The 17,185-nt window shown below is 27.8% G+C and overlaps 1 protein-coding gene across 1 annotated transcript in view; it reads right to left on the bottom strand.

Annotated features, from left to right (window-relative positions):
* Window positions 1-11,103: 11,103 nt before the first annotated feature.
* The window catches only part of Wnt2 (Wnt oncogene analog 2), a 110,736-nt gene continuing 104,654 nt past the window's right edge, over window positions 11,104-17,185 (bottom strand). The window contains exons 3-5 of the mRNA XM_075312792.1: window positions 15,694-16,007; window positions 14,636-14,823; window positions 11,104-14,560 (exon numbers count right to left, since the gene is read on the bottom strand). Of these exons, the coding sequence (XP_075168907.1) occupies window positions 14,266-14,560; window positions 14,636-14,823; window positions 15,694-16,007 (797 nt within the window). The 3' untranslated portion in view covers window positions 11,104-14,265. The remainder of the gene's footprint in view (window positions 14,561-14,635; window positions 14,824-15,693; window positions 16,008-17,185) is intronic.

Raw genomic sequence — 17,185 nt, 5'->3', positions numbered from 1 at the left:
TGAGCTATTTTTATATTCAAAGTTTGAAATGCAATTTTGTCGTGCTATGTTAATGTCAATATTTTGTATTACAATCATATTTTCATGTATCTGTTCTATTCTTTTTGATAAATCATATACAGTTTTACAATTTTTTAAATATATACAATGGGATGTTTCTGTAAGCTCGTTAATCATTTTATTTTCCTCGTAAGTGTACATTTTATCCATTATTTTCAAAACTTTTTCTGTTGATGCGTCTATTTTATAATGATCTTTGTTAGTAATGGGTATGATTGTATATTGTGTTGATTGTATTGTTCTTGTTGGTAGCTTAATTGCTAATATTAACGAGTCGTTGTAAATCATTAGCCCTAGTCTACATAGTTTTATTTTTAAGAAATCTATTTCATATTTGTTTATTTCTTCTGCTGTTAATATTGATGGATGAAGTGTATTATATTTAGCGGATGCTATGTTTTCTAGGATTTCGTCCACTTTGTTTTCTAGGAATTGTAATTTTAATAGTTGATCATGGTATGTAAGTCTACTTATAATATCATTATTATGGGTTTGTATTGGGGTTATTGTTAGGGATGCCAATGTTAGAGGTGTTGTAATCGAGAGAATCATCAGAATTATGAATACCTGTGAATTTAGAAGGACGCTTTATATTAGACACATGGATGTTGGTGAGGTTCCTTTTTATAAATTTGGGTGTTTCCTTATGCCTGACGTTTTTATAATTTTTTATGAAACCCTCCTGTCTTTGTTCAATATATGTTTCTCTATTCTCGTTTGCTTTTTCTATGTGTTTTTGTTTTATGTTTTTGAGACGATTATATATTTTGTTGTGGTCAACCTTATGATTTTGAGCTTCGAAGGGTGTACATCCAATTGCACTGTGATAGTTATTGTTATACAAGATGATAGCTTTATTCATTTGCATAATAATGGGTATTTTTTCCTCAATATTTAGTGTTCTAATTTTTTCCGTTAAAGTATTATTAAGTCGTTCTGCGTCGGAATTTCCGGTGTGACTATTTGCTTTAGTAGTATGAAATTCTATATTTTCCGCTTTTAAATATTCTGTGACGACACCTGAGTTGAATTCATTATCGAAAACGAATTTTTTTATTTTTCCTTTTATAGCAATAAACTCTTGAATTTTACTTAGAATAGTTCTTGCATTCCTGTCTGGTAGTGGGAAACATATTGCATGTTTTGAAAATTTGTCTATAAAAATGATAAATGATTGTTTGCTGTTTATATACGTATCAATATGGACTATTTCGTTAATTGTTTTTGGAGTTTCCGTTAATGAGAATTTATTTTTAATAGGGTTACGATCGTATTTTCCTCCGCTACATATGTCGCAGTTATTTATAATTGTGTGTATATGTATTCTTAAATTTGGGTTATAGATTATTGATTTAAGTTTTTCGTATGTTGCAACTATACCACAATGGCAACATTCATTCTTGTGGAAAAGGGCAATTTGTTTTTTTAAGTCGTCTTCATTTTCTATATCTCTAGCGAATTTAGTACATTTTATAAATTTAATTTTTGGGTTTGTAGAATATTCATTTTCTATAATTTTTGATACTTTATAATATTCATGATCATTGAGATCCGAGTATATTCCAACTTTGCCGCTTTTCAGTTCCCTTCGTAGTATATCGAGGGCCAAATTGTTATTAATGTCATCTTTTTCAATAAAGATTCTTTTATTTCCGAAAGCTGTGGTTGTAGAGGTTACTTTTTTATCTGTAAGGATTAGCTGATGTTTAAATCTGTTGACGACTGTCTCTAAAATAGGTATACTATATCCTAGGTCCTCTTCTTGAGAATGGACGGTTTGAACTACCAATGATTCTGAGTCACTTTTGTCTCTATCTCCTGGTAATAGTTCGTTGCTTGGTTCTTCTAGATTATCGGCTCCGATTTCCTCGAGGTTTATTTCGTCTTCTCGTATTCTGCTTAAAAAATCGGCGATGTAATTGGCTTTTCCTTTTATGTAGTCAAGGGAGAAATTATACTCCCCTAGATTTATAAGCCATCTTTGAAGTCTTGGGCTAATATCTTTGCCAGAGTATTTAGTCATCAGCCACTTAAGTGGTTGATGGTCACTCTCAAGATCAAATTCTCTACCATATACATATGGTCTAAAATATTTTACTGCCCAAACTATGGCAAGTAATTCTTTCTCTATTGTAGCGTAATTGCATTCGTGTTTGTTTAATGTACGAGATGCATAAGCAATTGGGTGTCCTTCTTGAGATAGAACAGCCCCTATAGCAAAATTACTGGCATCTGAAGTGATTTTAAATTTTTTCTGAAAGTTTGGATACCTTAGTATAGGGCTTTTGGTTACTAAATCTTTAAGTTTTTCAAATGAGACTATGTATTCTGGATCATTAATATTTATGGATTTGCCTTTTTTTAAGAATGTTGTCATTGGATGTGCTATTTTTGCATAATCCTTTATAAATTTCCTATAGAATCCTGTCATTCCGAGAAAGGATTTTATTTGTTTTACAGTACTGGGTAACTTTAATTTTTGGATGATGGAGACTTTATCGGGGTTTGGTTTTATTCCTTTAGCGGTCAATAAGTGACCCAGGAATTGTGTTTCTTTTCTTAGGAAATTGCATTTGTCTACTTGAATTTTTAGTTTAGCGTTTTGCAACACTTTAAATATTTTCTTCAAGGTTATCATATGCTCTTGAAGCGATGTGCTAAATATAAGAATGTCATCCATATAGACAACACATGTTTTATTAATGTAGTCCTTAAGGACTTCATTCATTAGCCTTTGAAATGTGGAAGGGGCATTTTTCAGCCCGAAAGGCATTCGAACAAACTCATAATGACCGGAAGGAGTTGAGAAGGCTGTTTTTTTTCGATCTTCTTCCCTGATTAGAATTTGGTGAAAACCCTTGGCTAGATCAAGAGTTGTAAAATATTGAGCTCTACCAAGTCTGTCTAGCAATGAATTTAGGTTAGGGATAGGGTATTTGTCATCCACTGTGAATTCATTTAGTTTTCTATAGTCTATAACTATTCTATATTTTTTTATTCCTGAATTATCCATTTTTTTCTCTACGATCCATAGTGGGCTATTATACGGCGAGTTACTTTTTTGAATAATATTTTGATTAAGCATCTCTTCAATTTGACGATTTATTTCAGATTCATGTATTTGTGGATATCGGTACATTTTTGCATATATAGGCTTATCTATGGTTGTTACTATTTCATGAAATACTTTATGTGTTGCTGATAGGTTATCTCCTTCTTTAAAGAAGAGATCTTTAAATTCATTCAGTAACTTTGTGGTTTGTAATGTTTCTTCTTTGTTGAGATGGCTCAAATCAAACTTCTCACGATTTTTGTGTTCTATTGTTTCAAGAGTACATATGTTGTTCATATATTCTGGGTATATATACTCTTCGAAGTATAATTTTTGATTTAATAGTTCTACGAATCCTACTTCAGTGTTTATTTTCGCTTTGAACGGTATAAGAAAATTTTGTCCTATTATGCCGAAAAAATTTTTATTAGAAAAGTCTATTATTTTCCATTGCAAATTACCTTCACATTTTAATTCTTTTGGAAAAGGGGTTACAATTACGTATTTAATTTCTTTGGTACCGTTAAGGGTTCTATAAATCCATGGACTTTTTATTCTAGTCATTGGGTAATCTTCTTTGAGAATACCCTGTTTTAGAATGCTAGTGGTTGAACCTGTATCAACCAGACATCTGACTTTTTGTTTTCCTATTGTTAGGGATATTATGGGTAGTTTTGCTCTTGAGGCAATATCAAAAAATTTACTTCGTTATTCGTTTCTACTTTTTCTTCTTCGATAGTGTCCACTTCCATATACACTGGTCTACTAATAGTACTACTATCGACGCTCATATAAGAATTTCTAGTTTGGTTAGATCCTTGTCTAGGAATATAGGTATTTCTTTGTTGGATATTCATGCTGTTAGTTTGTGTCGGTTTTTGTTGGTTAGTGTTGTATTGGTAGTTATGTTTTTGTTGGCTAGTGTTGTAAGTGTTATAGCTAGTTTTATGCTGATGGTTATTCTTTTGTTGGGTAATTTTTTGTTGGTAGTTATTGTATTGTTGGTTAGTGTTGTAAGTGTCATAGTTAGTTTCATGTTGATAATTATTATTTTGTTGGTTAATTTTTTGTTGATAGTTATTATTTTGTTGTTTAATTTTATGTTTGTAATGAATGGCTCTTGGGTCGTCCAAGGCCCCTATTTGTGCATATCTCCTAATCACTTCATTTAAACTACTATGTTGGTCTATATGAGACCTCAATGGTATATCTACATATTTTCTCGATTAAAACGTTTACAAGATCTTTATCAACCCTACTTGGTTCGTACATTACCGGTCTCGTTACATCGAACAAATAAACTTGACTTAGATCATATTTAGCTTTTTCAAAAAAATTAAATAATTCTCTTAAGGTTCTTACTTTAACTTGACGACAGTTATTGAAGATATCGCCATATGTCATCTTTGGTCTGTTGAAGTCTATCAGTTTGGTTTTTATTTGGTCCCACGTTGCATCTGGTCCTAATTCTCTAACATAATTTCCTGTCGCTCCCAATATTTTTTCGTTTATGATGATCGACGTTGCCAGTCTTAAAAAATTGTTGTTGTTCTTCGGACATAGGCTTATTATCGACTCCACCGCTGAAATAAAGGCTACTGTTGAGTGATCCTCATCTAGCGGCTTTAGCTGCCTAAACTGAGTTAAAATGTCCTTTGGGGATAGACATAACTGCTCCTGATCCCACTGCTGAACTTGTTGTGGTTGTTGTTGCGATTGTTGCTGCATTTGTAACTGTAGCTGGTTTATAATACTTTCTTGTCGCCTTATGACTTCTGCCATTTGTTGTATTCCATTTTCTTCACTCAAATTTCGATTTGAATCGAATTCTTCTTGCCTGGACATTTTGTTGGCTCACAATATCAAATGTCTTTTTTTTCTGTTATTTCACAGTGATCGTTTGGTTTAAAGCAATTTGTCACTTAAATTCTTTTCTGTTGTTGATGGTTTCTTATTTCATTGTTCACAGTTGAATATTTTAATTTAAAACCATTTGTAGTTGCTTTTTTATGAAAATTGTCAATCGGTTAGCCGGTATATGTTTTGTTTTTGTTTTTCAAGCTTTCAATCGTTTAGTCGGTATATATTTTTTATGGTTCTTTTCAATTAAATTCTTTAGAATTTAATTTCCGTGACTGCGCCAATTATGTTGAGGGTATTTCTCTTAGGAGAAAAAAATAAAACGACTTTGAAAACTTAAGTTTTCAATCTTTATTCATTAACTTGAATCTTAAGACTAACTTAAAAACTCTAATTGGTTTTTAATATATTATTGTTAGTAGCGATGAATTCGATGACGATGTTAATATCGTTCATTGATCCATCGCCCTATTTAAATATTTTTTCATTATTATGCTGACATCGTTATTTTTGCCAGCTACAATAGGGTGGGAAGTACACATACGGATGTGAGGGTACGTAACTCGTGTGCATATACCCACACATATGCAAATACATAGCGGTCTTCATATACAATGTCTGTGGGGTGAGTGAGGGGGGGCTCTAGCGATCGTGTCTTGTAAATCACTGAACTGACACTTTTCACCTAAGCATTTGCATTTTGCAATATTTCCAACGCCATGATTCAGAATTAAAATGCAAACTGCTCTTAAGACACGACACTCGTAATTAGATCTTTATCAGAGAGCCATTAAAACTATACTTCAATGTATGGCAATGATTTTAGTTCCTAGAATATCTCTATTGATTTTATTTATTAGCTCACCAATCCCATTTGAAGGAAACGAAGATAAGATGAAATGAAAAAATATGACCAATTTGCCCTGAAGTCAATACAATTTGTGTTATATCTCGATTTAAAATTTATTATTATTACAATTATTAATTATAATATTTACATTATTTATATTTATAAAAAAAGGTCTGGTGTGGTGTTGTTTTGTTTGTGTTTCCTGTTTTTTTTTTCTTCTATACATTGTGTGCTATAAATTACATAGAATTAATGTGTTTACTTAAAATTTAGCTTCTATCGTTTGTGTTTTTTTTTTTGTTGTTGTTTGTGCTACTTTAGTAATTACTAATTTTAACTAAAATTATCATAAATAAATTAAAATTACAATTGTTCGTTTTTATTTTATATTTTTTTTCATATTAGTATTTTCGATTTTTATATTCGAGCATTTGTTTTAGCTTTAAAGGGAAAATACAACCGAAGAAACATATAAAAAAAATGTTTAAAAATATCCCAGTAAACATATGGATGCCATGCATTATTGGAGTATTTTGTTCAAAATTTCAGGAATATAATTTCGGTGCAAAATTTATTGTGTGTTAGTAAAAGTGCTTTGTTCTATGTTAAAATGAAATAACGAGAGAATATAATAATATCCGATATTTTCAGATGGCCGGACAGACAGACTTTCATAAATGGACTCCTCGACCGGAAATATGTAAAGTAATCGTATTATTTTTTGGATAAAATATACCGATAAAGGAGCAAAGAAAAATCCTCGCATGCGGAGTTAAAGACCCTATACGCGAAAAATTTATCTTAAGTCCTCACGAAGACTCTGGAGAGCCAGAGCGATAAATTTATTCCCGTTATACGTAATTATTGACCATGGCATAGACCACTTGTATATAAAGAAATATAAAGGAAAAGTTATTTTGCCTATTCTTTGGAATATTACTCTAAACATCATTTCGGATTATCAGAAATGTTGAATTTTTCTCCATTGCTTAAAATTCTGTATCCCCAAAACCGAATCAACAGATTAGCAAAATTCTTTTTTTTTTTGTATTTTTAAAAATAAAATGGGAAAAATTGGAAAATGGCCTATACTCAGATTTTATTAATTTTTTGTCATTATATCAAAATGTAGGAAATTTGGAAAAAATTGGAAAAAATTTTGAGAAAATGTATCAAATATTGGAAATTTGTAGGAAATATAGGAAATAAATGACTATAGACCACTTCAGTATTCACTTTATATACCAGCGAACTACTTGGCAGATTTTTACAAAAAAACTAAAGTCTGCTAGTATATCCTAAAAACCTGCAAGTTCACACTTCGTGAGAAAGATCGCGAATGGCCTATCGAAAATCTTCAAGATTTTTGAATATCTAAAAGAGGTGACTCTATATGAACATAACGCTTATGCAGCATTCATTAACCCTTTCACTACCGAATTAAACCTGCTATTACAAACAATTCATTGGTCTAAAATTTCCTCAGAAAAATGATCAAATTATTTTACGAAAAGAAGTGCTAATTAGCCCAGTGTTGCAAGGGAAAATTTTCGTTTTACCCTACAAGAACAAAAAAAGTTCCATACTTCCCCCTAAATTCCCAAAAAATTACTACAATATTTTTGGTTGAATTTAAATAAAATTTACAAAACCAAAATGGTTTTGTACTGCGCTTTATTATTTTAAAACATAAGAAAATGCAACGTATATTACGTAAAAATAAATTTGTATTACCAACTCGGTGTCACAGTTGGAAGAATTCTACAAAAAATTGTAGATTTTTTCTCTTTCGTAGATTGGTAGAATTCTTGATATTTTGGTAGATCAAATCTCTATAAAAATAAAATTTAGGAAAAAGTTTCTATAAAAAAATTTTTGAGAAAAAAATCTATAGAAATAAAATTTTGAGAAAATTTTCAAGAGAAATACAATTTTGACAAAATTTTCTATAGAAATAAATTTTTGACAAAATTTTCTATAGAAAAAAAAATTTTAACAAAATTTTTTAGAAATAAAATTTTGACAAAATTTTCGATAGAAATAAAGTTTTGACAAAGTTTTCAATAGAAATAAAATTTTGACAAAAATTTCTATAGAAATAAAATGTTGACAACATTTTCTATAGAAATAAAATTATGACATTTTCTATAGAAATAAAATTATGACATCTTCTATAGAAATAAAATTTTGACAATATTTTCTATAGAAATAAAATTTTGACAAAAGTTTTTATAGAAATAACATTTTGACAAAATTTTCTGTAGAAATAAAATTTTGACAACATTTTCTATAGAAATAAAATATCGACAAAATTTTTTATTGAAATAAAATTTTGACAAAATTTTCTACTGAAATAAAATTTTGACAAAATTTTCTACTGAAATAAAATTTTGACAAAATTTTCTATGGAAATAAAATTTTGACAAAATTTTCTACAGAAATAAAATTTTGAAAAAATTTTAGATAGAAATAAAATTTTGACATAATTTTCTATAGAAACAAAACTTTGGCAAAATTTTCTAGAAAAATAAAATTTTGAGAAAATTTTTTAGAAAAAATAAAATTTTGAGAACATTTTCTATAGAAATAAAATTTTGACAATATTTTCTATAGAAATAAAATTTTGTAAAAATTTTCGATAGAAATAAAATTTTGACAAAAATTTCAAGAGAAATAAAATTTTGACAAAATTTTCTATAGAAATAAAATTTTGACAAAATTTTCTATAGAAATAAAAATTTGACAAAATTTTCTATAGAAATAGAACTTTGACAAAATTTTCTATAGAAATAAAATTTTGACAAAATTTTCTATAGAAATAAAATTTTGACAAAATTTTCTATAGAAATAAAATTTTGACAAAATTTTTTATAGAAATAAAATTTTGGCAAATTTTTTATAAAAATAAAATTTTGACAAAACTTTCTATAGAAATAAAATTTTGACAAAATTTGCTATAGAAATAAAATTTTGACAGCATTTTTACAAAATTTGCTATAGAAATAAAATTTTAACAAAATTTTCTATTGAAATAAAATTTTGATAGAAATACAATTTTGACATAATTATCTATAAAAATAAAATTTTGAAAATTTTTCGATGGGAATAAAATTTTGACAAAATGTTCTATACAAATAAAATTTTGACAAAATTTTCTATAGAAATAAAATTTTAACAAGATTTTCTATTGAAATAAAATGTTGACACAAATTTGGATAGAAATACAACTTTGACATAATTTTCTATAGAAATACAATTTTGACAATATTTTCGATAGAATAAAATTTTGACAAAATTTTCAAGATAAATACAATTTTGACAAAATTTTCTATAGAAATAAAATTTTGACAAAATTTTTTATAGAAATAAAATTTTGAAAAATTTTTTTTAAAAATAAAATTTTGACAAAACTTTCTATAGAAATAAAATTTTGACAAAATTTTCTATAGAAATAAAATTTTGACAGCATTTTTGACAAAATTTTCTATAGAAATAAAATTTTAACAAAATTTTCTATTGAAATAAAATTTTGACAAAAATTTTGATAGAAATACAATTTTGACATAATTTTCTATAAAAATAAAATTTTGAAAAATTTTCGATAGAAATAAAATTTTGACAAAATGTTCTATACAAATAAAATTTTGACAAAATTTTCTATAGAAATAAAATTTTAACAAGATTTTCTATTGAAATAAAATTTTGACACAATTTTGGATAGAAATACAACTTTGACATAATTTTCTATAGAAATAAAATTTTGACAATATTTTCGATAGAATAAAATTTTGACAAAATTTTCAAGAGAAATAAAATTTTGTAAAAATTTTCGATAGAAATAAAATTTTGACAAAAATTTCTATAGAAATAAAATTTTGACAAAATTTTCTATAGAAATAAAATTTTGAGAAAATTTTCTATTGAAGTAAAATATTGACAGCATTTTTGACAAAATTTTCTATAGAAATAAAATTTTGAGAAAATTTTCTATTGAAATAAAATTTTGACAGCATTTTTGACAAAATTTTCTATAGAAATAAAATTTTAACAAAATTTTCTATGGAAATAAAATTTTGAAAAAACTTTTGACAGAAATACAACTTTGACAAAATTTTCTATAGAAATAAAATTTTGAGAAAATTTTCAAGAGAAATAAAATTTTGACAAAATTTTCAATAGAAATAAAATTTTGAAAAAATTTTCTATTGAAATAAAATTTTGACAGCATTTTTGACAAAATGTTCTATACAAATAAAATTTTGACAAAATTTTCTATAGAAATAAAATTTTAACAAGATTTTCTATAGAAATAAAATTTTGACAAAATTTTGGATAGAAATATAACTTTTACATAATTTTCTATAGAAATAAAATTTTGACAATATTTTCGATAGAAGTAAACTTTTGACAAAGTTTTCCACAGAAATAAAATTTTGACAAAATTGTCTATAGAAATAACATTTTGACAAAATTTTTTAAAGAAATAACATTTTGACATAATTTTCTATAGAAATAAAATTTTGACATAATTTTATATAGAAATAAAATGTTGACAAAATTTTTGGTAGACATACAATTTAGACATAATTTTCGATAGAAATAAAATTTTGACAAAATGTTTTATACAAATAAAATTTTGACAAAATTTTCTATAGAAATAAAATTTTAACAAGATTTTCTATTGAAATAAAATTTTGACAAAATTTTGGATAGAAATACATCTTTGACATAATTTTCTATAGAAATAAAATTTTGACAATATTTTCGATAGAATAAAATTTTGACAAAATTTTCAAGAGAAATAAAATTTTGTAAAAATTTTCGATAGAAATAAAATTCTGACAAAATTGTCAATAGAAATAAAATTTTAACAAGATTTTCTATTGAAATAAAATTTTGACAAAATTTTGGATAGACAACTTTGATATAATTTTCTATAAAAATAAAATTTTGACAATATTTTCTATAGAATAAAATTTTGACATAATTTTCGATAGAAATAAACTTTTGACAAAGTTTTTCACAGAAATAAAATTTTGACAAAGTTTTCTATCGAAATAAAATTTTGACAAAACTTTCAATATAAATAAATTTTCGACAAAATTTTGTATAAAAATACAATTTTGACAAAATTTTCTATAGATATAAAATGTGGACAAAATTTTCTATAGAAATAAAATTTTGACAATATATTTTAAAGAAATAAACTTTTGACAAAATTTTCTATAGAAATAAAATTTTGACAAAATTTTCTGTAGAAATAAAATTTGGACAAAATTTTCTATAGAAATATTTGTTTGGTAGATTTGTGTTAAGATTTTCCTCAAATTTTGGTAGATTTTGTTGGCACGAGTGGTGACCGTGGTTAGCTCACAATGTTAAAGATTAAGCCTTGTCGGTTTCTAATTTCCAACAAAATGTAAAAATTGTGTTGAGTGTAAAAGTCCCTACATTGTGTCTCTACGTCCCTACAAGACGCTAAATATTATAAGAAAAAACCTGCACGTAGGGAATTTCCCCCGCTTCTGGTAACACTGATTTAGCCTATGGCACAAGTGGTAACCGTGGTTATCTCACAATGTTAAAGATTAAGCCTGGCCGGTTTCTAATTTCCACCAAAATGTAAAAATTGTGCTGAGTGTAAAAGTCCCTACATTGTGTCTCTACGTCCCTACAACTTTATTATACCCGACTTTATTATACCCTGCACCACTTTGTAGATAGTGGCGATTACAAGGAAAATGTTGGTATTTTGATCATTTTTGTCGAAATCAGAAAAACATATATATGGGAGCTATATCTAAATCTGAACTGATTTCAACCAAATTTGGCAATGCTAAATCTACTCCCTGTGCAAAATTTCAACCAAATTGGGCCAAAACTCTGGCTATTAGAACCATATTAGTCCACATCGGGCGAAAGATATATATGGGAGCTATATCTAAATCTGAACCGATTTCAATCAAATTTTGCACACTTAACTGCACTACTAATTGTACTTCTAGTGCAAAATTTCAAACAAATTGGGCCAAAACTCTGGCTTCTAGGACCATATTAGTCCATATCGGGCGAAAGATATATATGGGAGCTATATCTAAATCTGAACCGATTTCAATCAAATTTTGCACACTTGACTATACGACTAAGTGTTATGTTTGTACAAAATTTCAAGCAAATCGGTATAAAACTTTGGCTGCTGGGTCCATATTAGTGCATATCGGGCGAAAGATATATATGGGAGCTATATCTAAATCTGAACCGATTTCTTCCAAAATCAATAGGGTTCTATTCTGACCCAAATTAGGAACATAAGCCAAATTTGAAGGGGATTGGACTTAAATTGCGACCTAGACTTTGATCACAAAAATGTGTTCACAGACAGACGGACAGACGGACATGGTTATATCGACTCAGGGACTCACCCTGAGCATTATTTCCAAAGACACCATGTGTCTATCTCGTCTCCTTCTGGTTGTTACAAACATATGCACTAACATATAATACCCTGTTCCACAGTGTGGCGCAGGGTATAAAAACCTACACGTAGGGAATTTCCCCCGCTTCTGGCAACACTGATTTAGCCTATAGCAGAGAGTATTAAGAAAACAAGAGGACGAAACTGTCAAGCGAAACTGCGACAGTAGGTGGCAGTCATGAGGAAATTTATCTAATGTCAGTGTGTAAATATAACCATAGCGATAGGCGGTAGGCGAACACTTATTTACGTGTATTTCTTATGGGAAGCCCAAAATCCGCGACGGAATACCGTGACGGCTAGCGGCGTGTCGCTAAATTAAAACTTATTCTAACTCCTTGGCGAAAACTGGTATAGTGTTGTCATCGCTTATCAATTTTTTTAACTCACCACTAGGAATTCCTGTTGCCTGGACACGTGTAGATTATTTTTTCTTGAAATAACTCAACAAATAATAAGCCATTGTATGTTTTTATTCAACTTCATTGTTTAATATTGTCAAAGCATGCTGTATTGACAACAAAAACGCTAGGAAACGTGAAAAAGGGAATTATTCGCCGTCAAGCTTATTGTATTTGCCGTTGCGGCAAAAATGTTTCGCCTACCGCCTATCGCTATGGTTATATTTACACACTCATGCAGTTTTTGTCGGCGCTTCTCTCAAATATCATACAGTTTGCGTCGGCGTCACCCTGTTCACGAAACGTAAAGAAAATAGGATTTAAAACCTACTTTGTAGTAACAAATGTTCTTTTTTATAAATGTTTTCATTCCATTAAATTTTTTGGCACACCCAGAGAAGGAATATGATCACCTCAAACATGTTTTAAGAGCAAAATGTTATTTTTGGGTGGTGACCATGTAATATGGTTTTCGCAACCATGTTATTTTCTCGGAAAGCATGTATCTGATTTTGGCAAGCATGTTATATTTGACGAGAAAATAACATTTTAGTGACAAACATGTTACATGGTTACCATACAAAAATAACATTTTGCCCTTGAAACATGTTTGAGGTGATCATATTCCTTCTCTGCGTGCAGACAAAATGAAATTATAACTGCCGATGCCTTTATAAACAATTTATCAAAAGAGCGCTTCGACCGCAACGTCGGTTATACCAAAGCTGCATGCATTGTGCGACATCTATACGTTTGACATTTGTTGTTTTTGTAGAAGAGAAATTTTCGTTCTCTTGTTTTCTTAATACTCTCTGCCTATAGTAACTGTTATAAGAAAAAATTGAATAATGTCGGATATATTTTTTGTATGACATTCCACTCATAAAAAAATTGGAAACATGTCGTTTATTGAAAAAAAAAAAAAAAATACAAAAATGCTTCTTAGTACCGACCAATATTGAAAATATTTATAGCATATTAAGATAATAATCCCTATTTTAGTTTACCATCGAGAAATAAATCGAAACAAAAATGGATTTTAGATTATGGGGTGATTTTTGAATGTCCTCTGTAGGAGATATCGGTAGTGAAAGGGTTAAGGTAAAATTAAATGTCCATATTTCGCAATTTCTAGAATAGAGCAACGGACAGACCCACTGATCTACATCACTACAATGTCTCATTTCCACCAAGCATACATTTACTTTTGGAAATTTCAAACCTATAGTTTGACGTCTCATTAATGGGCAGATACAAAGTATTTCCATATATTTACAAATACTTTTATCTAGAGAGCGGTAAAAAAATAATTGGTAGCATGATTTCAAATACTTTAACGGTCAAGAATAAATTATAAAACCCGATATTCTTCTAAACATTCGTATTGTAATAATTTAATTTTTTTTAATATTTTCCCTATCGGTTGTATGGTTCGTTTTACGCTTTTTTTTTTGGAAACTCTCCATGCCTAAATTATCTCACTCTTTAAAATTTACAAAATTTGTGCAAAACATTATTATATCTTAAGCATTTCGTTTTTTTTGTTCGCTGATTTTTGTTTTAATTATTATTTACACGTAAACTCTTCATAGTTTTCCTCACAGACATCACATTGCACTTGACAGCACCATTTGAACTGGCAACGGCACTGGGTGGTACGTCGTATCTGTTGGGTATTGTAGCCACGCTCACAACAGAGCAGATCACAGCTTTGGAAACCATGCAAGGTGCGATTACAAACGCGACCACGAGTACCCTGGACACCCTCCTGGATATTGCGTTCACAATAATTGGGCGAGGTTTGTAGATAAACCAAATCCATGCGTTTGGGAAAATTCATCACTTTGCCGGCACGATTTTTTCTAAAAAAAACAACAACACACAGAATTTTTTTAAGTTATTAACAGTAAGGATTAAATTTGAGAGAGTTATCTTACTTGCTTAAAACTAATTTCAGTCCATGTTTGCCTTTGGCGGCTTGAACAATTTTGGCTTTATTATATTTCTTCATTAGAACATCGCCCACCAAACGAAATGAGGGTAAACTCTTCCAGCAGGTCTTCATGACACACGAGCCACTGACACCATGACATTTGCAGTCAGTTTTTAGGAGATTTTTTACAAGCTAAAAAATATATATTAAAACGAAAATCGTTAGTTTTTTCAAAAGTACACATAAAGAAAATATCATTAAAATTCAGTCAGTGATAGTTTTTCATTGATACAATTTTTTTTTATTAAAATATACCAGGAAAAAACGTCGAAATAAAATTTTGAGAAATGGGCTTGTCATAGGATATCTATAATTTCAACAGCCGTTGCACTGAATTTGCATCTCTTCTTAAAGTGTGATCCGAATTCAGGTATATGAATTACAAAATTTTGTGATAGTTTGCTAAATAAATAATTATTATAAATTTTTATGAATTTCGCATCGCATGTCTGAAACGTTTGACTTCAAATACTTTTTTATTATATAAAAATTCGCAATTGTTATTATATAGAATAAATATAGAATTTAAATAATTTGTATTATTTTATTAATCATTACTCCGTTTTTAAACTATTTGAAACAAAAAGAAACTAAAATTACACATTAAAAATATTAAAAAAAAAATGAGTTATAAAAAATTTAATTAAAAGAACTTCCTGTGTAGTTAAAATAAAGAACCTTTTTGGAAAAACCTTTTTAGAAGCGCTTTTAGAGTTGTGCCTTTAGAAGAACTTCCAAATGTTTTTTGCTGGGATTGAAAACTTTCGTTAATAGTATGAAACTTTTAGTTGTTTTTAAAGAAAATTCATCATATTAATGAAAAACTCCGTTGCATTAATGAATTGGCTTAATTTTGGATGACACATTTCATTGATATAACGAAACTTTGTCTATCAGTGTTGGAACTTTTATCATTGATTTATTATAATTTTCCAATCTATTTTATATTAAAAAAAAATCATAATAAATTTCGAGTTTTATGGTACCCTCTTTCAATCATACCCTCCTTCCAGCTCTATTATTATGCAGGTTCATAAGACTTCTGGCATCACCCTCAATTTCTCTGGCATCTAAAAATTTTCGCGCAAATTTCATGCCAAATTCAATATCCGCCGAACAGCCACCCCATTTCCATGGCTGTTGGCCTCCTATTAAACCATTTTCAAATTTGGCTTGTAAACCTCGACTTGAGGAGGTGGGTTTATGTCGAACATCACAGCCGCACAGGGTTATATTTCCACGAGCACATGCCGCCGTCACGGCATGTGTAGCTCCAGCACTAGCTATGGCATATGTGAAAGCAGCCTCTCGAGATCCTGTAATAAAAAAAAATATTTTGTTCTTATTTTAAATTCATTTATAATTTTTATAGATTTTACAATTTAGTTTTTGTTATTTGTTTCCATTTTTTCTATTTTATTCTAACAAAATTTTAACAAAAAATCATTTTTTTATTTTAAATTCTCTTCAAGACACATTTTTATAAATTTTAGAATTTTATTTTTTATTTTTTTTTTTCTGTGTTTAATATTTAAATTTTAAATGTGGTATCACAATGGACTGAATAGTCTAAGTGAGCCTGATACGTCGGGCTGCCACCTAACCTAACCTAATATTTAAATTTCTGTTCTGAATAGGACTTCTATTTTTTTAATAAAAAATATTTTTTAATAAAAGATAACTTTTTAATATTTTTTTAATAAAAAAATATTTTTTATTTTAAATTCATTTTGTAACACATTTTAATAGATTTTACACTTTTATTTTTTTATAATTTTTTATTTTTTAAATTTTTTCTACTTTTAATATTTAAAATATTTTCTAAATAGGACTTTCATTTTTTTATAAAAAAATATTTTTTTTTAAATAACTTTATAATAATTTTATAATTTTTATAATTTATTTATAACTATTAATAAAAGAAATATTTTTTTATTTTAAATTCATTTCGTAACAAATTTTTATAGATTTTACAATTTTATTTTGAATTACTTTTTTACCTTTCTAATTTTTTTTACTTTCAATATTTAAGTTTGTTTTCAAAATAGGACTTCCGTTTTTTAATAAAAATAGTTTTTAATAAAAAATTCATTTCTTAACTCATTTTTTATAGATTTTCCAATTTTATTTTTTATCATTTTTTTTAGTTCTTTACATTTACTTTCTATATTCAATATTTATATTTGGTTTTCTAAATAGGACTTCCATTTTTTAATAAAAAATATTTTTTTAATTAAAGAATATTTTTTTTATTAAAAAAATATGTTTTTTATTTCAAATTCATTTAATAACACATTTTTATTTATTTCACAATTTTGGTTTTTTATTAGTTTTTTTAATGTTATTATTTTTTTATTTAAATTAGTTTTATAAATAGGACTTCCATTTTTGTAATACAAAATATTTATAAAAAAATTCATTTCTTAACTAATTTTTATAGATTTTCCAATTTTATTTTTTATTATTTTTTTAATTCTTTACATTTAATTTCTAT

The sequence above is a fragment of the Haematobia irritans genome, chromosome 5, assembly GCF_050003625.1.
Source record: "Haematobia irritans isolate KBUSLIRL chromosome 5, ASM5000362v1, whole genome shotgun sequence".
Lineage (NCBI taxonomy): Eukaryota > Metazoa > Arthropoda > Insecta > Diptera > Muscidae > Haematobia > Haematobia irritans.
The sequence above is the reverse complement of the archived record's forward strand: the minus strand, read 5'-3'. Positions and strand labels throughout refer to the sequence as shown.